Below are 16,485 nucleotides of genomic sequence, written 5' to 3'. Positions count from 1 at the left end.
AACAGCTCAGCAAGCATTACAGTCTGGTTTCCTTTATTCTGGGATATTTGCCATGGGCAAAAATGTTGGTGACCTACATCACTTTTCCACTGCGGGTTTCCTCGTAGTCATTTTCCTTGTTTTTTTTTCTAGAACATGCAAGAGTTTTTAACTCTTTGGTTTTTGCAGTTTAAAAACAATGACTGTAAAGTAATAGAGAGAAAACTATACACAGTTGTTTAAGCCAGCCTGTTGAACGCACAAGCTTTTATATCTCAAGATGTCCAAACTCATTTCTTTCTATTGTTCTCTGAGCTGAGCCAAAAGCGACACAAAAGTTCCTGTTCAAATGCTCTGCAGTTTCTGTATTATTTTATTCAGATATTTTTTTTTTCTTTGAAACCGTTCCATTGTTTCTCTTTGCAGACAGAATCCACTGCACAACTTCCCCATATTGGTATGTTTGAGATAACCATAGATGATGTTCACTTTCAGGATATCCTGTTCCATTTTTTTTCCAGCTGGCCGGCTGTGTGCTTGGGTAAATCAGGTTAGATTGGATGGCCTTTCCTATTCTGAGAGAGTAGGAAAACCCACATCAGCTGCAGAGGGCATGAAGCGAACAGGTTTCTGCATGCAGGCCTCACTGCCTTTTTATTTTGGGCTGGGCAGTCACCTCATTTCCCCAACAGTTTCAGACAGAGGCCGTATGTTGGCACAGTAACGCGTGGAATCCTAACCGGCCTCGGGATGGGAACACAGGTCCTGCCATGCGCCTTTTTAAATTGCAGAACTCGGCTGGCCTATGCTGTAAACACCCTATAATCGGTTACTGCATATCCAGCACTGTAACACACCCGTTCTTAGTGTTGTGAACTGAATATAGAGTATATCTGCCCAGTTATACCAAAGGCAAGGTTCTGCCATGAAGGGGTCACTCAACTGGTTTTCTTTGCTAACGGCAATTGTTCAATGTGAGATTAGAGACCATTGGTCAGCAGTTGCACATGAAAAATTGAACTTGTTTATTCGTTGTTTTTACCGTGTTTGTAATGAAAGGGGATGTGCAGAATAATCCTATGGGCAGATCTATAAATAACACAGGATCTTTAAGTGTGTTATTTTGACTAGATAAACATTTTTTTCAGTCTTGCTGTTGGTTCAGTACTTTGCAGGTGGATAGATTAACTTTGCACTGGGTTGAAAAAAACCTACTACATATTAAATTATTCGAAGTTGTGGTTAACCTTAGTCTTACCTCTAACTAAGCAAGTTGGGCTATCAAGGTTTGTTTATCAAAAGGTTATGATGGCTAAATAGAAAGTTAAATTTGGACATGTTTTTGGCACTTGCTGACTTTCACCATCCAATATTAAAATAAATATTTGATCCATTATGGTATACAAAGATAGTGTACTGGAAATAGATGCTACAGGCAGTGTTGGGGAGCCGAGTTGTGGATAAGAAGGCAGCGTTCTACAGTGTATAAAAATGTGTGTGATGCCACATTTCCCATGAGGCTGTGCAAGAACCCAAGACCGCAGACGGCCTCAGGGATTTTCTTTTCTCCAAGTTGTCATAACAAATGTGTTGAATCCATATGATGCATGTTCCCACCACTGACACAGGTGGAGGCACCAGTGTTGAAACTCATTCTTTTACTGATACCCAGTTACCTCAAAAACATTCAAGGGCTATTGAATCTGTTGCTTCATGTTGAACCACTTTCACCAACAATGATTAGGCAATTGCCTTGTTTAAAGACGAACCTGTATGAGGGTGTCATTAAAAACAACACACCGTTAGTGCCATGTTAGTATTTAGAAATCAGGAATGTAACTGAAACAGCTAGAGCTGGTTTCCAACAGCCGCATTTACCCATTGCTTAGCTTAATCATCCCACTCATCAGCAGCCAAATATGCCTTGTGAACACTAAGTGTTTCAGACTGGGAAGATTAAAATTACAGATGAAAGAAAACAAGTGCTTGAATATCACAGCGGGATGAAAGTAAAAGCAATGATGTGTTTGTGTTTCCAGCCAAATCCTTTTATCACATTGCAAGACGACAAGAGTGTCAGCTATCCAATGCTGTGTATTTGTGGTTTTGCACCAGGCTGGTCGTTTTCTAATCCCTGCTGTCTCCCATCAGATCTGAAGCGGATTGTACAGCTGGACCTGGATCTCAAATACAGGAGCAACATCAGGGAGCTGTTCCAGGAGTTCACCCGTTTCCCTGCTGGGGCGGTCATTGGCATTGCCAGGGAGATGCAGCCAGTTTACAGGTACCCAACACTGCAGATCAGTTCATTTTTATTACCTTTATCCTGATCATAACAGTGGAGATCTTTTGAAAGGTGTATAGGGTGATGTTTACAGTATATATACTTGTCATGATCTAGACAGATGTATGTAATTATATATAGGGTTATATATTTCTGAGCGGTATTTCATTAGAATAGGCAGTCCTTAGCACACAACCCAGCAAGTGGACTTCATTGCTTTTATTTTAGCTCACCTTGAAAAGCACCGTAATTAAAATCTCCCCCCCTTTTGCTTTTTTTTATAGACTGCTAGTTAACTCAAGGAACTGTCTTGTAGGTTCTTCCACCCTCTGGAAGGCACTGTATAAAATTGTTTGTCTCTTCTTTATTGCTACATTACAGTCTTAATATACCCAGTGTGAAAAAGAACACGTTTTCACTATTTCAGTTTAATCTAAATGGTTTTGAGTGTTTAAATGATTTTGGTGTGGTTTCTCCTGCAGAAGATTGTACCTGTGCTAAGTGCTATCATTAGGGATTTAGTTTTTTTTCTGTTCTGTGTTTGTGTTAACTGCTCTTCTGAGCACAGAATCAGTTTGTCCTGTATCTCATAGATCTATTAATACTCCTGATGAAGCTGTACACATGCCATGTTCCATGTTCCACAGTCAGACCAGACTGGCACACATTTTATAGCAACGAAAGGAGGTATTCAGATTACTCTTTCAACTTCTTTTCCCTGTGGGAGCTCTGTGTAGGTGAGCTGAGGGGGCAATGAAGTTGTTTTGTGCATCCTTAACCACGATAAAATGATGATGATGCCCGTGATCATTGTAATTATTGTTTTCTGTGGTACTCATGGGATTGGCTCATGAAATGTTCTCATTTCTGGGCTCGGCTGGAGAACGAGGAAAAAAAACAAGGCAAATAGAAAGTCGTTGGTGCTTCAAGGCAGCGGAGAAGAAGCCTGGAAAGGCCATTAAGATCCCCTAAGAACATCTTCTGTCGGTCACAATCTGAGATTTCCTGCGAATTTACACTGGGGTATGCTCTGTACAGAATACCCGATGTAGAGCCTGCACTCTGGCTGGCAGGTGCCCTGGTCATTAAAGGTGGCATTAAAAGCAGCTGCTGGAGTGAGAGTTGTTGGAGAAGAAGACTCCAGCAGTTCCAGGCTGGTGACGGCTCCAGCTCGTTAATTTTACTCAACCGAATTGGCGAAAGAGACGCTATAAGGTGACAGAAAAAGCTAAAACATGTCAAGCTCTCTTCGTTTAAAGAGACAGTGAGAGCACCCCAGGGGCCAGGGAATGGGCCTTGTCCTTTTCCCCACCCATGCCAGTGAAGAGAGGGGGCAGCATCCCAGTGGAGCTGATTGTGGGATGGATCAGATTACTCTAGTGCCATCTGAACACCAAGGCCAGCAGGATCCATGCATACAACCCAGACCTGGGATGACCCATCCTGTCCCATCTGCTGTAAATGTTGCATTTTCTTCATTGCTGTCAGGACAGTAATCATTTTTACAATGGAAAAAAACCTCATAGGTTTGAGTTACAGAAGTTACTTTCTACGCACGATGTGTGTTTACCAGATACAGCTGTGCTACTAGGTTTACAGGTGTGCAGACACCAGCTGGCAATTTATTAGGAAAAACAGCAGGAGCCAGAGGAAGACTGATCTCAGTTGTGCACGTCTTGGGAAAAAGCACCACCAGAGTGACAAAGCTGTAGCTTGAGCAGTTCCCCCTGCCATCCCTCAGTTTTTGTCTGAGACTATTATGTTTTGTCGAGTGGCTCCCATAACAGCTAGGAGCAAAGTGGCCCTTAGGACTTCTTTCCGAAAAAGACGCACACAATGGTCGCTGGAGTGACAGGGAGGTGCAGAGCTGCAGGTTTCCCTGGTGCACTCAAACAGATTCTTCCACCGTCACAGTGAACGCAAGCAGCTGTCAGCAGCCCGAGAGGGGGGGGACCTGTGATCTGGCAGACCTGTCTGTGTTGAATCTCCCGTTTCTCTTTTTAGCTTCAAACCCTGACTAGAAAAGGAACAAGTCAGGAAACGGCTCTCGGTGCGGTTTCATATCCTGAAGGTCATGGCGTTTGGGCAGCAACAACAGGATACCCTTGGCCTCATTGTTCTGGCTGACTTGTGGAGGACAATACCTATTTCCAGCCTGTTGTTGCTCTCGGCTGACAAAGCCCACGCAGAATGTTTCCAGTTGTGTGTTGAAACCAGCAGTATTTGGAGGTGTGGGACAGGCTGACTTTAAAGCTCTAGTTTTACTGATGTGGTTGGGAGGGCCATGCACTCGAGCTGAATTTCAGGGAACTTGTGCAGGTACTGGAATTAAATGTGCACATCAGCTGAATCTTGATCTGAAAGGACAATTCATGCAATGCTTAATTTGAATTACTCTTATATAAACTTTATTTAATATTTAAGAGTTGAAATATATACAATTTGTGTTGTGTCTCAAGGTGGCTGAGGCTACATCATTGAATAGGAATTGCTTATACAGAATTGCTCTTATTATTGAGTAAAATCCTAGTGTGGGAAGAATGATCCTTTGTTTTTCTCCTCTTGGTCTAGTCCTTGTTTTTGCTCTTGTTTTTTAGAATGGATAAAGATCCAGGCCTAGTTCTTGTCAATAATATTTTGACTGGCCTGGATGTCTTATCCTGCAGGTTGTTTACTCTTGCCAGAAACAATGCCCCGTTGGACAAAACAATTCCCTTTGTGATCTAGAACGGGGACAGCGTTATGTCCATTCACTAGATGGAGCTGCAGACACAGAAGCAGAGATAATATTTCCGGACTCCCCCCGCTGTCACTGTCGGGCTCCTTCCAGCCATGGGATTCAGCCAACTCAAGGTCAGGGCTTGAGTGAGCCGTTTCCTGCACGCACAAACCCCTCAAAAAGCCAGATAGAATCCTTGAGCTCAGAGAGCTAAGAAATGTAAAGAATGTTTTTAAGGCGTTGCCTTCGGTCTGGTTTCAGTACTTTATTATTAAATGCTTGCCAAGGTGTGCAACCACTGATGATCTTCCATTCCTCCTGTGCAGCACATCATACCATACGAAGTAAACAGTGTGTGCCATGTCAGCTGCAGGATTTTGAAACAGGTGCAGCTATGTTGTGGTTTAATGGCTGGTGAAGTTACAAGAAAATATATTGGGTATCGGCTACTTCACGAGAAGAGTAGCGGAGCTCAGCACATAAATGTATTAGCAAAGCGGTGCAAATAAATTAAAACCTTGACTCATTGCAGTATTTAGTTCTGTATTAAGCATAAAAAACATGACTGTCCAGGTTAGGGGCCATAAATAGGGATTTTCTACACTCTAGGTGATTTAAATCATTGATTGGCATTGAAGTCAAATATTTTGGTTGAGAGTCATTTGTGCTGTTTTCCTGTGTTTATTTTTAGTTCCTCTGAACTTTAGCTGTCACATTAAACAAGAGAACTCAACAGACAATTAAAATAAGATTTGTTTGGCAGAATTATTAATGAAGATTGTCTTGCTGATTTAAATACAAAATGCTCATCAGTTTTGAAAATTCACATGAGGTTATCTTGATCAGTGAATTACTACCTTCCAGCCTGTCATCGGCAGACTATAAAAACTAAGGAATGCTGGGTCTGGTCAGTGTTGGCATATCTCTAAGGAACGCAACTGTTAGTGATGATGGGAGACCAGTAGATGGCTCTCTTCCCTCTGCCTGTCCCAGCCTGGTGTAGGAGGTGTCAGATCTATGATTAAACATCTTTGTAATGTTAAGATTGTCCTGGGCCAAAACTGACCCTAAGCTTGCACCAGCTATCTTATGTAAGGTTCATCCTTCATTCAATAGATGAAGTAAATTTTCACTTGATCTGCTGTGTATTGTAGCTATTGGCACTTGTGCAGTAGTAGATTAATTGGGTGACCTGCTGTATACAGCATGAATTCGTTTGTCTCTTTGTTTGTCTTTTACACAGCAATTTATAACCTTCTGAAGTTGTCTTTATATATAGTAATATTTAGTTCTTAGGTGTTAATGACATTTCATTTTTTCTTAGGGCTTCTCAATCAATATTCTTCTTAATTTTAAGGTCTAAAATACACAATAAAACCTTTCAAGATAACTGCTGTTAATGGTTGTCTGATTAATGATGTACAGCCTTCAGCCTTGAAATTCTGCTCAAGAGAAGCATTTTAATAGTATTCAGTCTGGAAGGTGAAGGAATATTACTTTCTCTTTTTTCGTGACAATATTTGGATCGTATACAGTGATGAGAATCACTGTATAAAAATGGCCTGTCTGTACACAACTGCTTCTTGGTAGGATCCAGTTTAGACTGCCAAGACAAACACTGTGCATTTCTACTCAGCTATACTGCCATGTGGTATAGAGACGAAGCCAATGTAATCAGCCCCCAGAAATTCCAGCAGTGTATTTGCAAGCCCTGTTCTTGCAGGGCGCATGAATGTGATATGATCTGGGATCAACTTAGTGGGAAGGAATGCAGAGTAAGCATAATGTATGCTTCTCCTTTCGGGTCTTCTTTTTCATTACTCATATTTTGAGTTTGCCTTAACATTTTGACTTTTCGTTTATTTGGTAGGTTTTAGGTTTACTAATTTAATTACACATCGCTGTAGTTTTCAAGACAATTGCACACTTTACAAGATTTACCATCAACATTAAGATTGTTCTTCCCAATCCTTGTGCTGATGTGGTTACCTTACTAGTCCAATTAAATTATCCAATTTCTCTGATGTCTCCAAGGGAACGTACCTCAGTATTGTGTTTAGTTGCCGATACCTAAAGCTCTTTATGTAAAGTGCATCCTGCTTTTATTCACATTTTATATTCTTGAGATGAGAACTGAGCATTTTTTTACTCATCTACTTTTCACATCCCTTTTTTTCTTATTTACCAGGAAAGGACATTGTGTTATGCGCAGAATATAAATGGGGCTTATTTCTGGGTGGATGGTCAGTGTGATTTGCGGAAATTGATGTCCAGCTGTTTTCAAGTTTGCGTCCTGCGTGGCCAATTAGAATCGTCGTGGCCCAGAGCGGACCTGCCATGCGGCATGACGTCAGAAAATTCTCATTTCCTACTTTCTGAGTCAAGCTGATTTGCTTTAAGTAGCTATGTTTCAAAACAACTGGTAAACATGTTTGACCTACATGTATTGCTGATTAAAAAGCCTTATTTGATTTTCTGTTTGCTCCCACAGGCCGGGGTGAAGCTTGGTGCGCCGTTATGTTTATGTATAGATGCCAGCCAGTGCTTGCCTTCATGTCTGTGTACTGTGTGTCTCCAGGAAGATGTGTAGGTAGCTTAGACGGGGTTAAAATGAAACAATTCGTTTTTCACGGCTGGTTGGTTTCCTGTCACATTTTGTTTCTTTGGCCTGTCTTCAATGTGGAAAAATGTATTTGAAAAAAAGTTATTCTCCTTTTTTGGCTGTAGGGACAGGGCTATGGGGAGCTGTTTGCTTCGTTGCATTTCGTGATTGCAGATACCTTTTTTTCCTCCTACAGAAGTGCTGTGCTGCTTAACATTTGCAAGATATTGTTTTTAATTAAATTATCACATTTTTTTATGTCACATACAGTGTGTGTGCTCTCTCTCATATGATGATTCTCTCTCATCCCCCTAATACTTCTTCACCAATACAAGATATGCTTAAAGTCAGATTTACAGTTGTTAAATGCAACAGCCAATATTGGCTACAGAAGCTTTGCATCGCAAAGAAGTGTTAAAGCGTTGTCCTTCTGGGTTGTGACAAGTAGTCTAGCTTTCTTGAAAGAATGAGATGGAAATGAACTTTATTAGGAGCAAAACACATAGTGGATCTGATAGCTTCTGCAATGTTATTATAAATAATGAGCTTTTTGTATATGATAACTCAGTGCGTTTACGCTGTAGCTGTAAATTTCAGTTCATTAACTTCAGGTAGTGCCTCAAGGGTTGTGTGTTTTTATATTTAAGGGTTATATTTAACAGTAACCTTTTAAGATGAAATCAGCAGGTTAAAAGAACTCAAGCGAGATATTCTCGTTTTTTTTCCCCATTTTCCCAAAGGTATCTCGGTTTGTGGAAAGGGACAAATTTAAAAATGAAATGACTCAGTGTGCCAAATGTGGAAGTTCAGTTTCTTTGATCTGTTTGGTTTGTCATGATGGCTAGCACTGCTACAACCCAGATTTTGGTGCCCATGTGATGAACTCATGTCCACGGTGACAACATTCATCTCCTCTGAATCCCACTTTGTGCTCTGAGCTTCCGGAATAGACTCTGGGTTGCCATAACCCTTACCATGGGCAAGCAGCTTCCTGGTAACTGATGGATGGATGCTTTTGAAGTCCCGTTTCTCTGAAAGAAAAGCTGAGGAAGGAATTTCACAAGACTTTGGGAGATTTCTGACTATTAAACTTTCTTGGTCACTGTGCTGACACAACTGGCTTTCCAATACAAACAATCAAGCTGTGTAAGATTCTCAGCTGTTCTAGTATCAGACACTGCCGCATTCTGAACTTTGTACGATAACTTGACTTTACTTGGGAAATTGTTTTTTTTTCTTGATGGCTGGACACCCTAAAGCCACCTTGTTGTGAAATGAAAGGCGTCTCGAAAGAGGAGGAATTAACTGGCAGTAGGGCAGCTTAACCTAGTAAATCAAAGAGCTGTAGTATTATGTTGTAGTAAATCTTGTCCCAATTCTGATTTTTCTTTGGCTTTTCCAGTTGAACAATTGGAGTGTTCTTTTTGTACATGTTGTATTCTGTCTGGGTCACCCACGGTTTATGCAAGTTCAGTTAAGTTGTGTGCTGAAAAGTGGTGATTCTAATTAGTCTTTATAGCTTTGTTAATATCAGGTAATTTAGTACTGTTCAGTAATTATAAGTACCATCAGGCAAACACTTTTACACCTTCACATGTTCTAAAGGGAAGTAACCTATTATTATTTTATATCCTGTGTTTGCATATGTTCAGCTCTTAATCAATTGGCCATCCACCTGTGCAGAATGAATGTACTTGTTTCCAAGTGTTTTCATCCAGGTGGATTTAAAATGATAGGTTAGGAAGAGTTGGTGCATTGATTTTTCTTTGTATTAGAAGCTCTTGTCATTACAATTATATTATAATCCTTTCAACTCATTAAATGGAGGCTGTTTTTGAATACCTTCATCTGGAGCAACAGAAGTGAGTTGTTTTCAAATAGCTGCCTACCAGATACGTATAAAAATAAATACCCTGTCCAGATATAGATTCAAATACATTAATACCAAGTTACAAGTCATTCTTTTTTCTCTGAGGACATGGCTGCCAATCAACCCTGTCAAAGTGGTATTAGTGCCTGCAAATAGTTTTGAACCTAAATCTGGGTGAAGGCTTCTCTGGTGTGCATGTCCCTTCAGTGTGCCATGCATGTACCCACCTGTGGGTCTCCTAGTTTGTGGTCCACTCCACATCCTATCTACTGGTGATGGCAGTGGAGCAGCTCTGTCATGTGCTGTTGGGAAAGCCAGGTCCTGCCAATGCGGATCTTCCATGCCTTTCTGTGTTTGTGAAGCAGCGGAGCAGATAACGAACAGCAGCCATCCTTTAAACAGCGTCTGCAACGGGGAAGTAAAGACTACCGAGGTCCGTCCCTGACTGTTGTCATGTGCCGAATTGGATTACCCGATTGTGCTTTTTGTCGCAGTTGGTCTGGCATAAGCCCGAGCAAGGCACTGAGCCAGAGCTCTCTGGAATCCCCGCCAATGCTGTTACTTGATAAGACTGCAAACACACTGGGCAGTTTCAATCTTTTCAAGCTTTTTTACGTTATTCGCAGGAAGATGGATTAAACATCCTGCGTTCACAGGCCTGTTGGGCAACAAAGTGGGGGGTACTCCCTTCATCCAGTGCTCTCTCGGAGTGAGCCTGGTTTCTGAGACTGAAATCTTTTTGCTTTTGTACAGACAGTGTTGGGTCTTTGTGGTAAAAGTCTGTTTAGACAGTAAACACTGCTGCACTCAGCTCAACAAGGATTCTGTTGGGATAAGTAGGAAGTGAAATCTACATTGATTAATATTGGCCAGATCTGTTTTCTGGGGCGGTTTTGTGCGACTGTTATCTTTTAATACATTAATGGTGTCAATACAGTAACACTTACTCTTGGAACAGAAGCAGAGATTCAATATTCATTGCGTTTCTTTTCAGCAAAAAATATTTTTGTAGCTAATTGGTGTTTGTATCAATTAGATACTTAATCCAAATGAGCTTGATGGGCCGAATAACAACGAAGAAGTTACAAACTTACAGGCGTATGGGTTCAGATCTTGGGTGGGTTGCTGCTGTTATGTTGTTGAGCAAAGTACTTCCCTGACATTGCTGCAGGTTGTGCTCAGCTGTGCAATCAGGTACTCTTTAGATCGTGATAGTTAGGACTTTGTTTCCAATTAACATATTTAGTTAAAGGGTGAAAATTAAAAGGCAGTTGTGCATTTTTTCATTGGTGAATACTGATGTCTGATCTACAATGTGTCAGCTTTTCCAATTGACTTTGGACCCTCGTGTTATTTTTATTACTGTTCCTTCTGGACATTTTATGACTAGTTTTATTGTTCACATTCTGCAGGTTCGGTGAGGGTTCGATGACTGTCATAACTACTTTAAGTTATATTTGTACCTACACGGTCCTCTGTCTATATTGCCATTTCATTTCCTCCAAATCTTTGTAATATTTATGCATTCAAGATAAACACTGTTGCTTCCTGTCCTGCTAATTTGGTTGAATTTCCAGCGTATGCTTCTAAAACAGGCAGAAGCACAACATTGATTTCTGCTTTCCTCCTTTCCAAAACTTTCCACCTGCCTCAGTATTACTTTCTAGTTTAATGATGTTTTGTATACAATTATAATCATTCTATACAAAATATCTTTCAAAGAGGAAATAAATCCATAAAAAGCATAATTACAACTTTCTCACAGGTGTTGTCGTAGTCGGATAATTTGCTTTACTGTTGAAATGAGTCCCATTAGTCAAAACAAAAAAGCAAATCTAGGCCACCATGTGTTATGTTCTGTGAGTATTTTATTGTAAATGCTTTGCAGCCTGTTTGAGTCACGTACATGCCAATTGTTAAGTGCTCTGAGGAGACGCATTGCATGCTGGCTGTCTCAGAGAAACAGTTCTGACACATTATATTCCCTCTGTGCTGAACAGAGAAGATAAAACATACATTTAAATCGAGCAGGGAAAAAGTCCCATTCTCAGAACAAAAATTGAGTGCAGCTCTGGCCCCATGGAGGCCTAATTCAAGAACAATGTTACAAACAGAAGATTCGATGCTGGTACTGTGCTTTTGCAAAGTATTACTTTTAAAATGTCGCCCCATTTTAAAGCAGTATGATGCTTTAATACCCTGTCCTGCTCTTTAAAATTTGTGTATGTATAAACCCAGGGGACGTGTGAATTGTTTTCCAAGGTGTCACCCAAGATCTATTGATTGACTTTCAGTGATTGAGCGAGTAATTTGTATTAGTAGTTTCATGTGAATTTGTAAATAAGCTACAATCTGAAGGAGAAAGAATCTGAACTAGTTTGTGTAACCATTTGGCACAAAATTATATCTAATCTTTCTTGTACCCATCCATTGGCATTTAACTTGTTAATATAATTTGGGCATCGGCTGTTTATAAAAGGTGAAGAGTTTAAAAAAATATTTCGTTTTACAAATGGAAATATACTGTTTAGAGCACTCTCATGTAGGGTTAAACCATTTAATTCAAGTGTCTGCCAGCTACTTCATTATATTAAAGGATACTTTGTTCAGCTTCACAAATTTGCATTGCCCAAGATGTTGTTGCTAAGGGGATAAGAAAAAACAAAACCTGCATAGACAAGCCTGTTGACATTTCTGTGTTAGAAATTCCTTTGGAAATTTCCCCAAATGTGTTATATCCAATGCTATCTGTGTCTTGTAACAGAACTAGTTCAAGGCCAGTGGACACACAAGGCCTATGAATTCTGACGGATCAAAGAAGTTACCTCTCAGAATTACCAGTGGTCATTGTGGATGGGCTCCGGTAGAAGAGACTGGTGATGGTCCATTCTGTGTCTCTGGTCAGACACTTTTCCAGGATATGGTGGATTAATAGACTAACGGACTATTTTTCTCTTCCTGACACATGATCCTGGCTTTTGGGCCAGTTGATAGCTAAGGCTTCTGGACCCTCGACTTTTGTGCTAACTGGTGGGGGCATGGCTGAGCTCTGATGGTGCCAGAGCTGGAATGAAGCAGTCCTCTGTGAAGAGTGATCTGCACACCTGTGGTAGCCTGTTTGCTGCACAGTGCACACAATCCTTAGCAGATGGACTAGGGAGTGGTTGTAGGACACTGTTTTGGGTGCAAGCTGGGCTAGATAAGCCTATTATTCAATATCAGAGAAAGTGCACTGCATATTCGTAAGCCTCTACAGTTCAGAAATAAAACTTTAATTTTAAGCTAAAAAATACTTGTAAATGGGCATGAACCCTACAGTATACAGTATATTAAATGGAGTTGTCCACCTTTCCGAAATTCTAGCACAAAATCAGTTGCACAAAGTACTTTATAAAATGAAGTTGTTTCTCCACTGTAATATTTAGATAGCTTTAACAAATCAGGACAGTGGAGGCTATTTAAATAATTATGGGCAATGGAAATAAATTGATCATTAGATAGCGGAGGCGATGCAGAAAACTGGTCGCAAGGGTAATAGCGGGGGGTCAGTTCAAATTTCCTCCACATTAAAATTCTAAAATCTTTTGGAGTTTCTGGCACGTCTTTTGAAGATACCCACTGAGCTGTCATTAAACTAAAAAGAAAATTGCCAGTCTTACTTTATCTCGCAGCGATCCCTGGAGTAGTTTGTATGATGGTCATGTGGCTGTGGGCAGAGTTGCTATATTTTAGAAAACACTCAGTGCATGTGGAGAAAATTAAATCTTTTCTGTTCTTGAGGTGAATTTAACATTCACATGCAACCGAGGACAGGGTGAAAACGGGTCAGATTACAGGCCCCGCTTTTTATTAATTTCTTTTCTACAACCACGAAAACCAATTTGAATGGCTGTTCTGTCAACGTCAAACTGTTTTTTTGTTTTATTCTACTTGTTACTGAAAAACATCCATAGTCTTGTTCTTTTCCTGGCTTTTGTTGAGTTTGTAGGTTGTCCATAAACTACTGAGGGCTTGTTAAAACCTGAACCCCAGTACTGCTAAGATTCCCATAGTGCTAGAACACCCTAAGGTGGCCATAACTCTTAATTTTCGTTCACTTTCAGGAAAACTGTATAAATATCGACGTACACAAATCATTGCTGTGGCTTATTATACTTACTACTACCTTGAGATTGAATGCATCTTCTTGGCCTGTCCAAAAAGAGAAAAAAGATCATCAAGTGCTGAAATTGTTTTAGTAGTAGGGTTTCCGAAGATGACAATACTCTGTAACCTCCAGAAGCACGTTGAAGTTCTGTGCCGTCACTGCTGATCGACGGAGGCGGTGAGGCTGCATGTGTCGGGGCAGCTGTGCAGGTGGTGTGTCTGTTCTGTATGCTTGCCTGTACTTCCAGTCGTCCCCAGCTACAGTCTTCAGAGTTTGACTGTGATGGGACCTTGTACAAGAGCAGAAAATCCTCAAAGGCCCTGAAAGTCCACCTCTTGAATGAGCAGTTAAAATTGCATGGATGTGCATATAAAAACCAAGAACGGGAGGCCCTTTTTTATACAAAGGGTTGTGGGAGTTGGGAATGCTGTTGAAGCTGATACCTTAGCTGTTTTTTTAAGAAACAGCTGGGCAAGATCCTTAGATCAATTAATTACTAAATAACAAATGTGCCAGAAAGGCTTAAAGGCCTTATGTTAGTATTTCATTGAATTATTTCAAATGTTTTTTGGTAGTTTTACCTTAAATTCATATTCAACATGACAAACCTGATCATGGAAAGTTTGTGTGTATATATATATATAGAGAAATACAATATAATTATTATATTATTGCTAATTGGTGTTTTTTTAATTATTTGAACTGTGTGTGATTTTCATGAGTTGTTGCTTTTAAGTATAGAAACCACATTCTTGGCTTTTCAGTAGCTTTTTTTTTTTGTCTTGATTGAAGAAGGATTCAAAGAGATTTTAGATTAATGTATATGACTTGAGGCTTAAAAAATATACCATCAAAGCTACAGGAAAGACTGCCTGTTCTGGGTTCTTTCTCCCTGGCAGTGTTATGCCTTGTCAGTTTTGGAAAAAAACAACGAGATTATTGAAGCAGTGCTGTTTCCAGGTAACGCTGAAGTGCACAGTGCTTAGGAATGCAGACTGTTGTCAGTCTTTAGGCATGTTTTGAGTTCCACTTGGATCTGTCATCTTCTATGGACGGGGAAAGCACTAATATACTGTGTTACGGACCATTAGCAGGTAACATGTTTGAGGATCCTGTACGTCATTTACTGTATGTTTCATCAGTTGGGCCAGGTGTTTTTAATGGCTAAAAACATCTGCTTTGGATGAGAGAGGATTAAACGTTCCACAACTGTCTGTTGTGAAATGTAGATATGACGTCTTTCTTGCTGTCAGGAGTTCCTTTATGAAAATATCAGTAAATATTATGGATCCTTTGCTTTTGTTTCTTCTTTTGCAGATTGAGAATATGCGTACCTTAAATTGACAGGTGCTCTGTTCTTTGTTGCACACTGTCCTCGCTGTTTAAGTATGGTTATATTTCAGGCTGATCTACTGCCGCTATGACGCCACAAAGTGCAGGCTGATTGTTTTGAAATGAGTGGAGAAGGAATGCAGCTTTGTGATTTTTTTGGCAGTGGATACTGTTGTTGGAGTTGAAAAGTCGTCCCATTGCCTTTTGCCACTTCTTGCCACAGCATTCAGATGTTAATCGGTTAATTAATTAAAATTTGTTAGGGCTGGAAGCAATGAAATAAGGACTACCAGCTGCAGTGAAAATGAAAACTGGTTTCTTATCAAAATGAATTGGAAAAGTCTGCCACCAATCAACATGATCATTTGAACTTGAAGAGATCTGATGCAAATGAGGCAGGAGAGCAGGTGGTGGACATACTAAATCACACAGTGTTCCAGGACCAGTGTTCTGCTGGTCTCACTTTAATCATTAAAACGTTTCCCATTGTGACATCTTCCAAGATCTTGCAGACTAGCAAGTAGTCTCACTTGTAAAGCTGTTAGAGGTTGTAGCTGCCAGGGAACAAATCAAAACTTTTTGGAAATCTTTAGGAAATGTGAATTATTTTTGTTTTCACTACAATCGCCAAACAAAAAAGAATGAAGTGTGTGAAGTTTGCAAATGCTTCCTCTACCGGTTTACCTTCAAACTGATAGACAGACTGTGTCAAATAAATCAGACCTGGTTCAGTCCGGAAGGTGCTAACTGACCGACTGGCAGAACTATAATATTTTGGGAAAGTGCCTTTCACACTGTATTAGGAATTGAATTCTAACAAAAGTGAGCCAAGGAAAAGGCTGCCTTAATACAGCAAGGAAAAAAAGTGCCACATGAGTCTTGCTCTAAGGCAGATAACACTTTTCGTGCGTTTTGAGGACAGTGTAGGCTTTGCTGAAAACTCAATGACCAAAAAACAAAAACTAGATCCCAGACAGCACACGTCATGGTTTTATTAAAGCCTCTGCATTTCGTGCAACAGGGGTTTATGTGCATGTAGGGCATATTAGTAAAAGTGTTGTGATGTTTTCAGAATTCAGGAAAACCTTACTTCTAGGAACTTTTGACTCAAGTATGCAGCCTTTTTTAACCCAGAAATGAGGTTTAATTATTTCCTAGACAAAATGAGGGAAGCAGTGAAATTCAGCGTGCTGGGAACAGGTGATTACTTTTAACAGAGTAGCAACTGCATAGCTAAATTATGTGATGTTCTTGTGATGCAGTTTAATTAAGTTCTAACAAACCAATGGGCTACTAATGCTTATTGGTCTATTGCATCTAATGCTGAATGACATACCTGTGGTTTCTGCAGTAACAGGTTTTTTCCAAAAGTTTGTTGTTGCATCATACCTTTGTAACCTTAAGAAGCTGGAGAGAGGTCATTTGGTCAAAATGGCCAATTTAATCCTGAGCCATTCCCATTGCCAATATAGCATCTGCCTCACTCACAATTTAATCCTGGTGCCAGAATTTCAGGGTTGCAAATACATTTCTTATGAGAAATAAGCTTTGG

General features: G+C 40.1%; 1 protein-coding gene across 3 annotated transcripts in view; it reads left to right on the top strand.

Annotated features, from left to right (window-relative positions):
• The window catches only part of xxylt1 (xyloside xylosyltransferase 1), a 50,372-nt gene that overhangs the window by 18,651 nt on the left and 15,236 nt on the right, over positions 1 to 16,485 (top strand). For all 3 annotated transcript variants that reach the window (XM_088616755.1, XM_088616747.1, XM_088616765.1), the window contains exon 4: positions 2,131 to 2,263. In XM_088616755.1, coding sequence (XP_088472881.1) covers positions 2,131 to 2,263 — 133 coding nt within the window. The remainder of the gene's footprint in view (positions 1 to 2,130; positions 2,264 to 16,485) is intronic.

Source organism: Lepisosteus platostomus, chromosome 2 (genome assembly GCF_059453375.1).
Source record: "Lepisosteus platostomus isolate fLepPlt1 chromosome 2, fLepPlt1.hap1, whole genome shotgun sequence".
NCBI classification, from domain to species: Eukaryota; Metazoa; Chordata; class Actinopteri; order Semionotiformes; family Lepisosteidae; genus Lepisosteus; species Lepisosteus platostomus.
The sequence above is the reverse complement of the archived record's forward strand: the minus strand, read 5'-3'. Positions and strand labels throughout refer to the sequence as shown.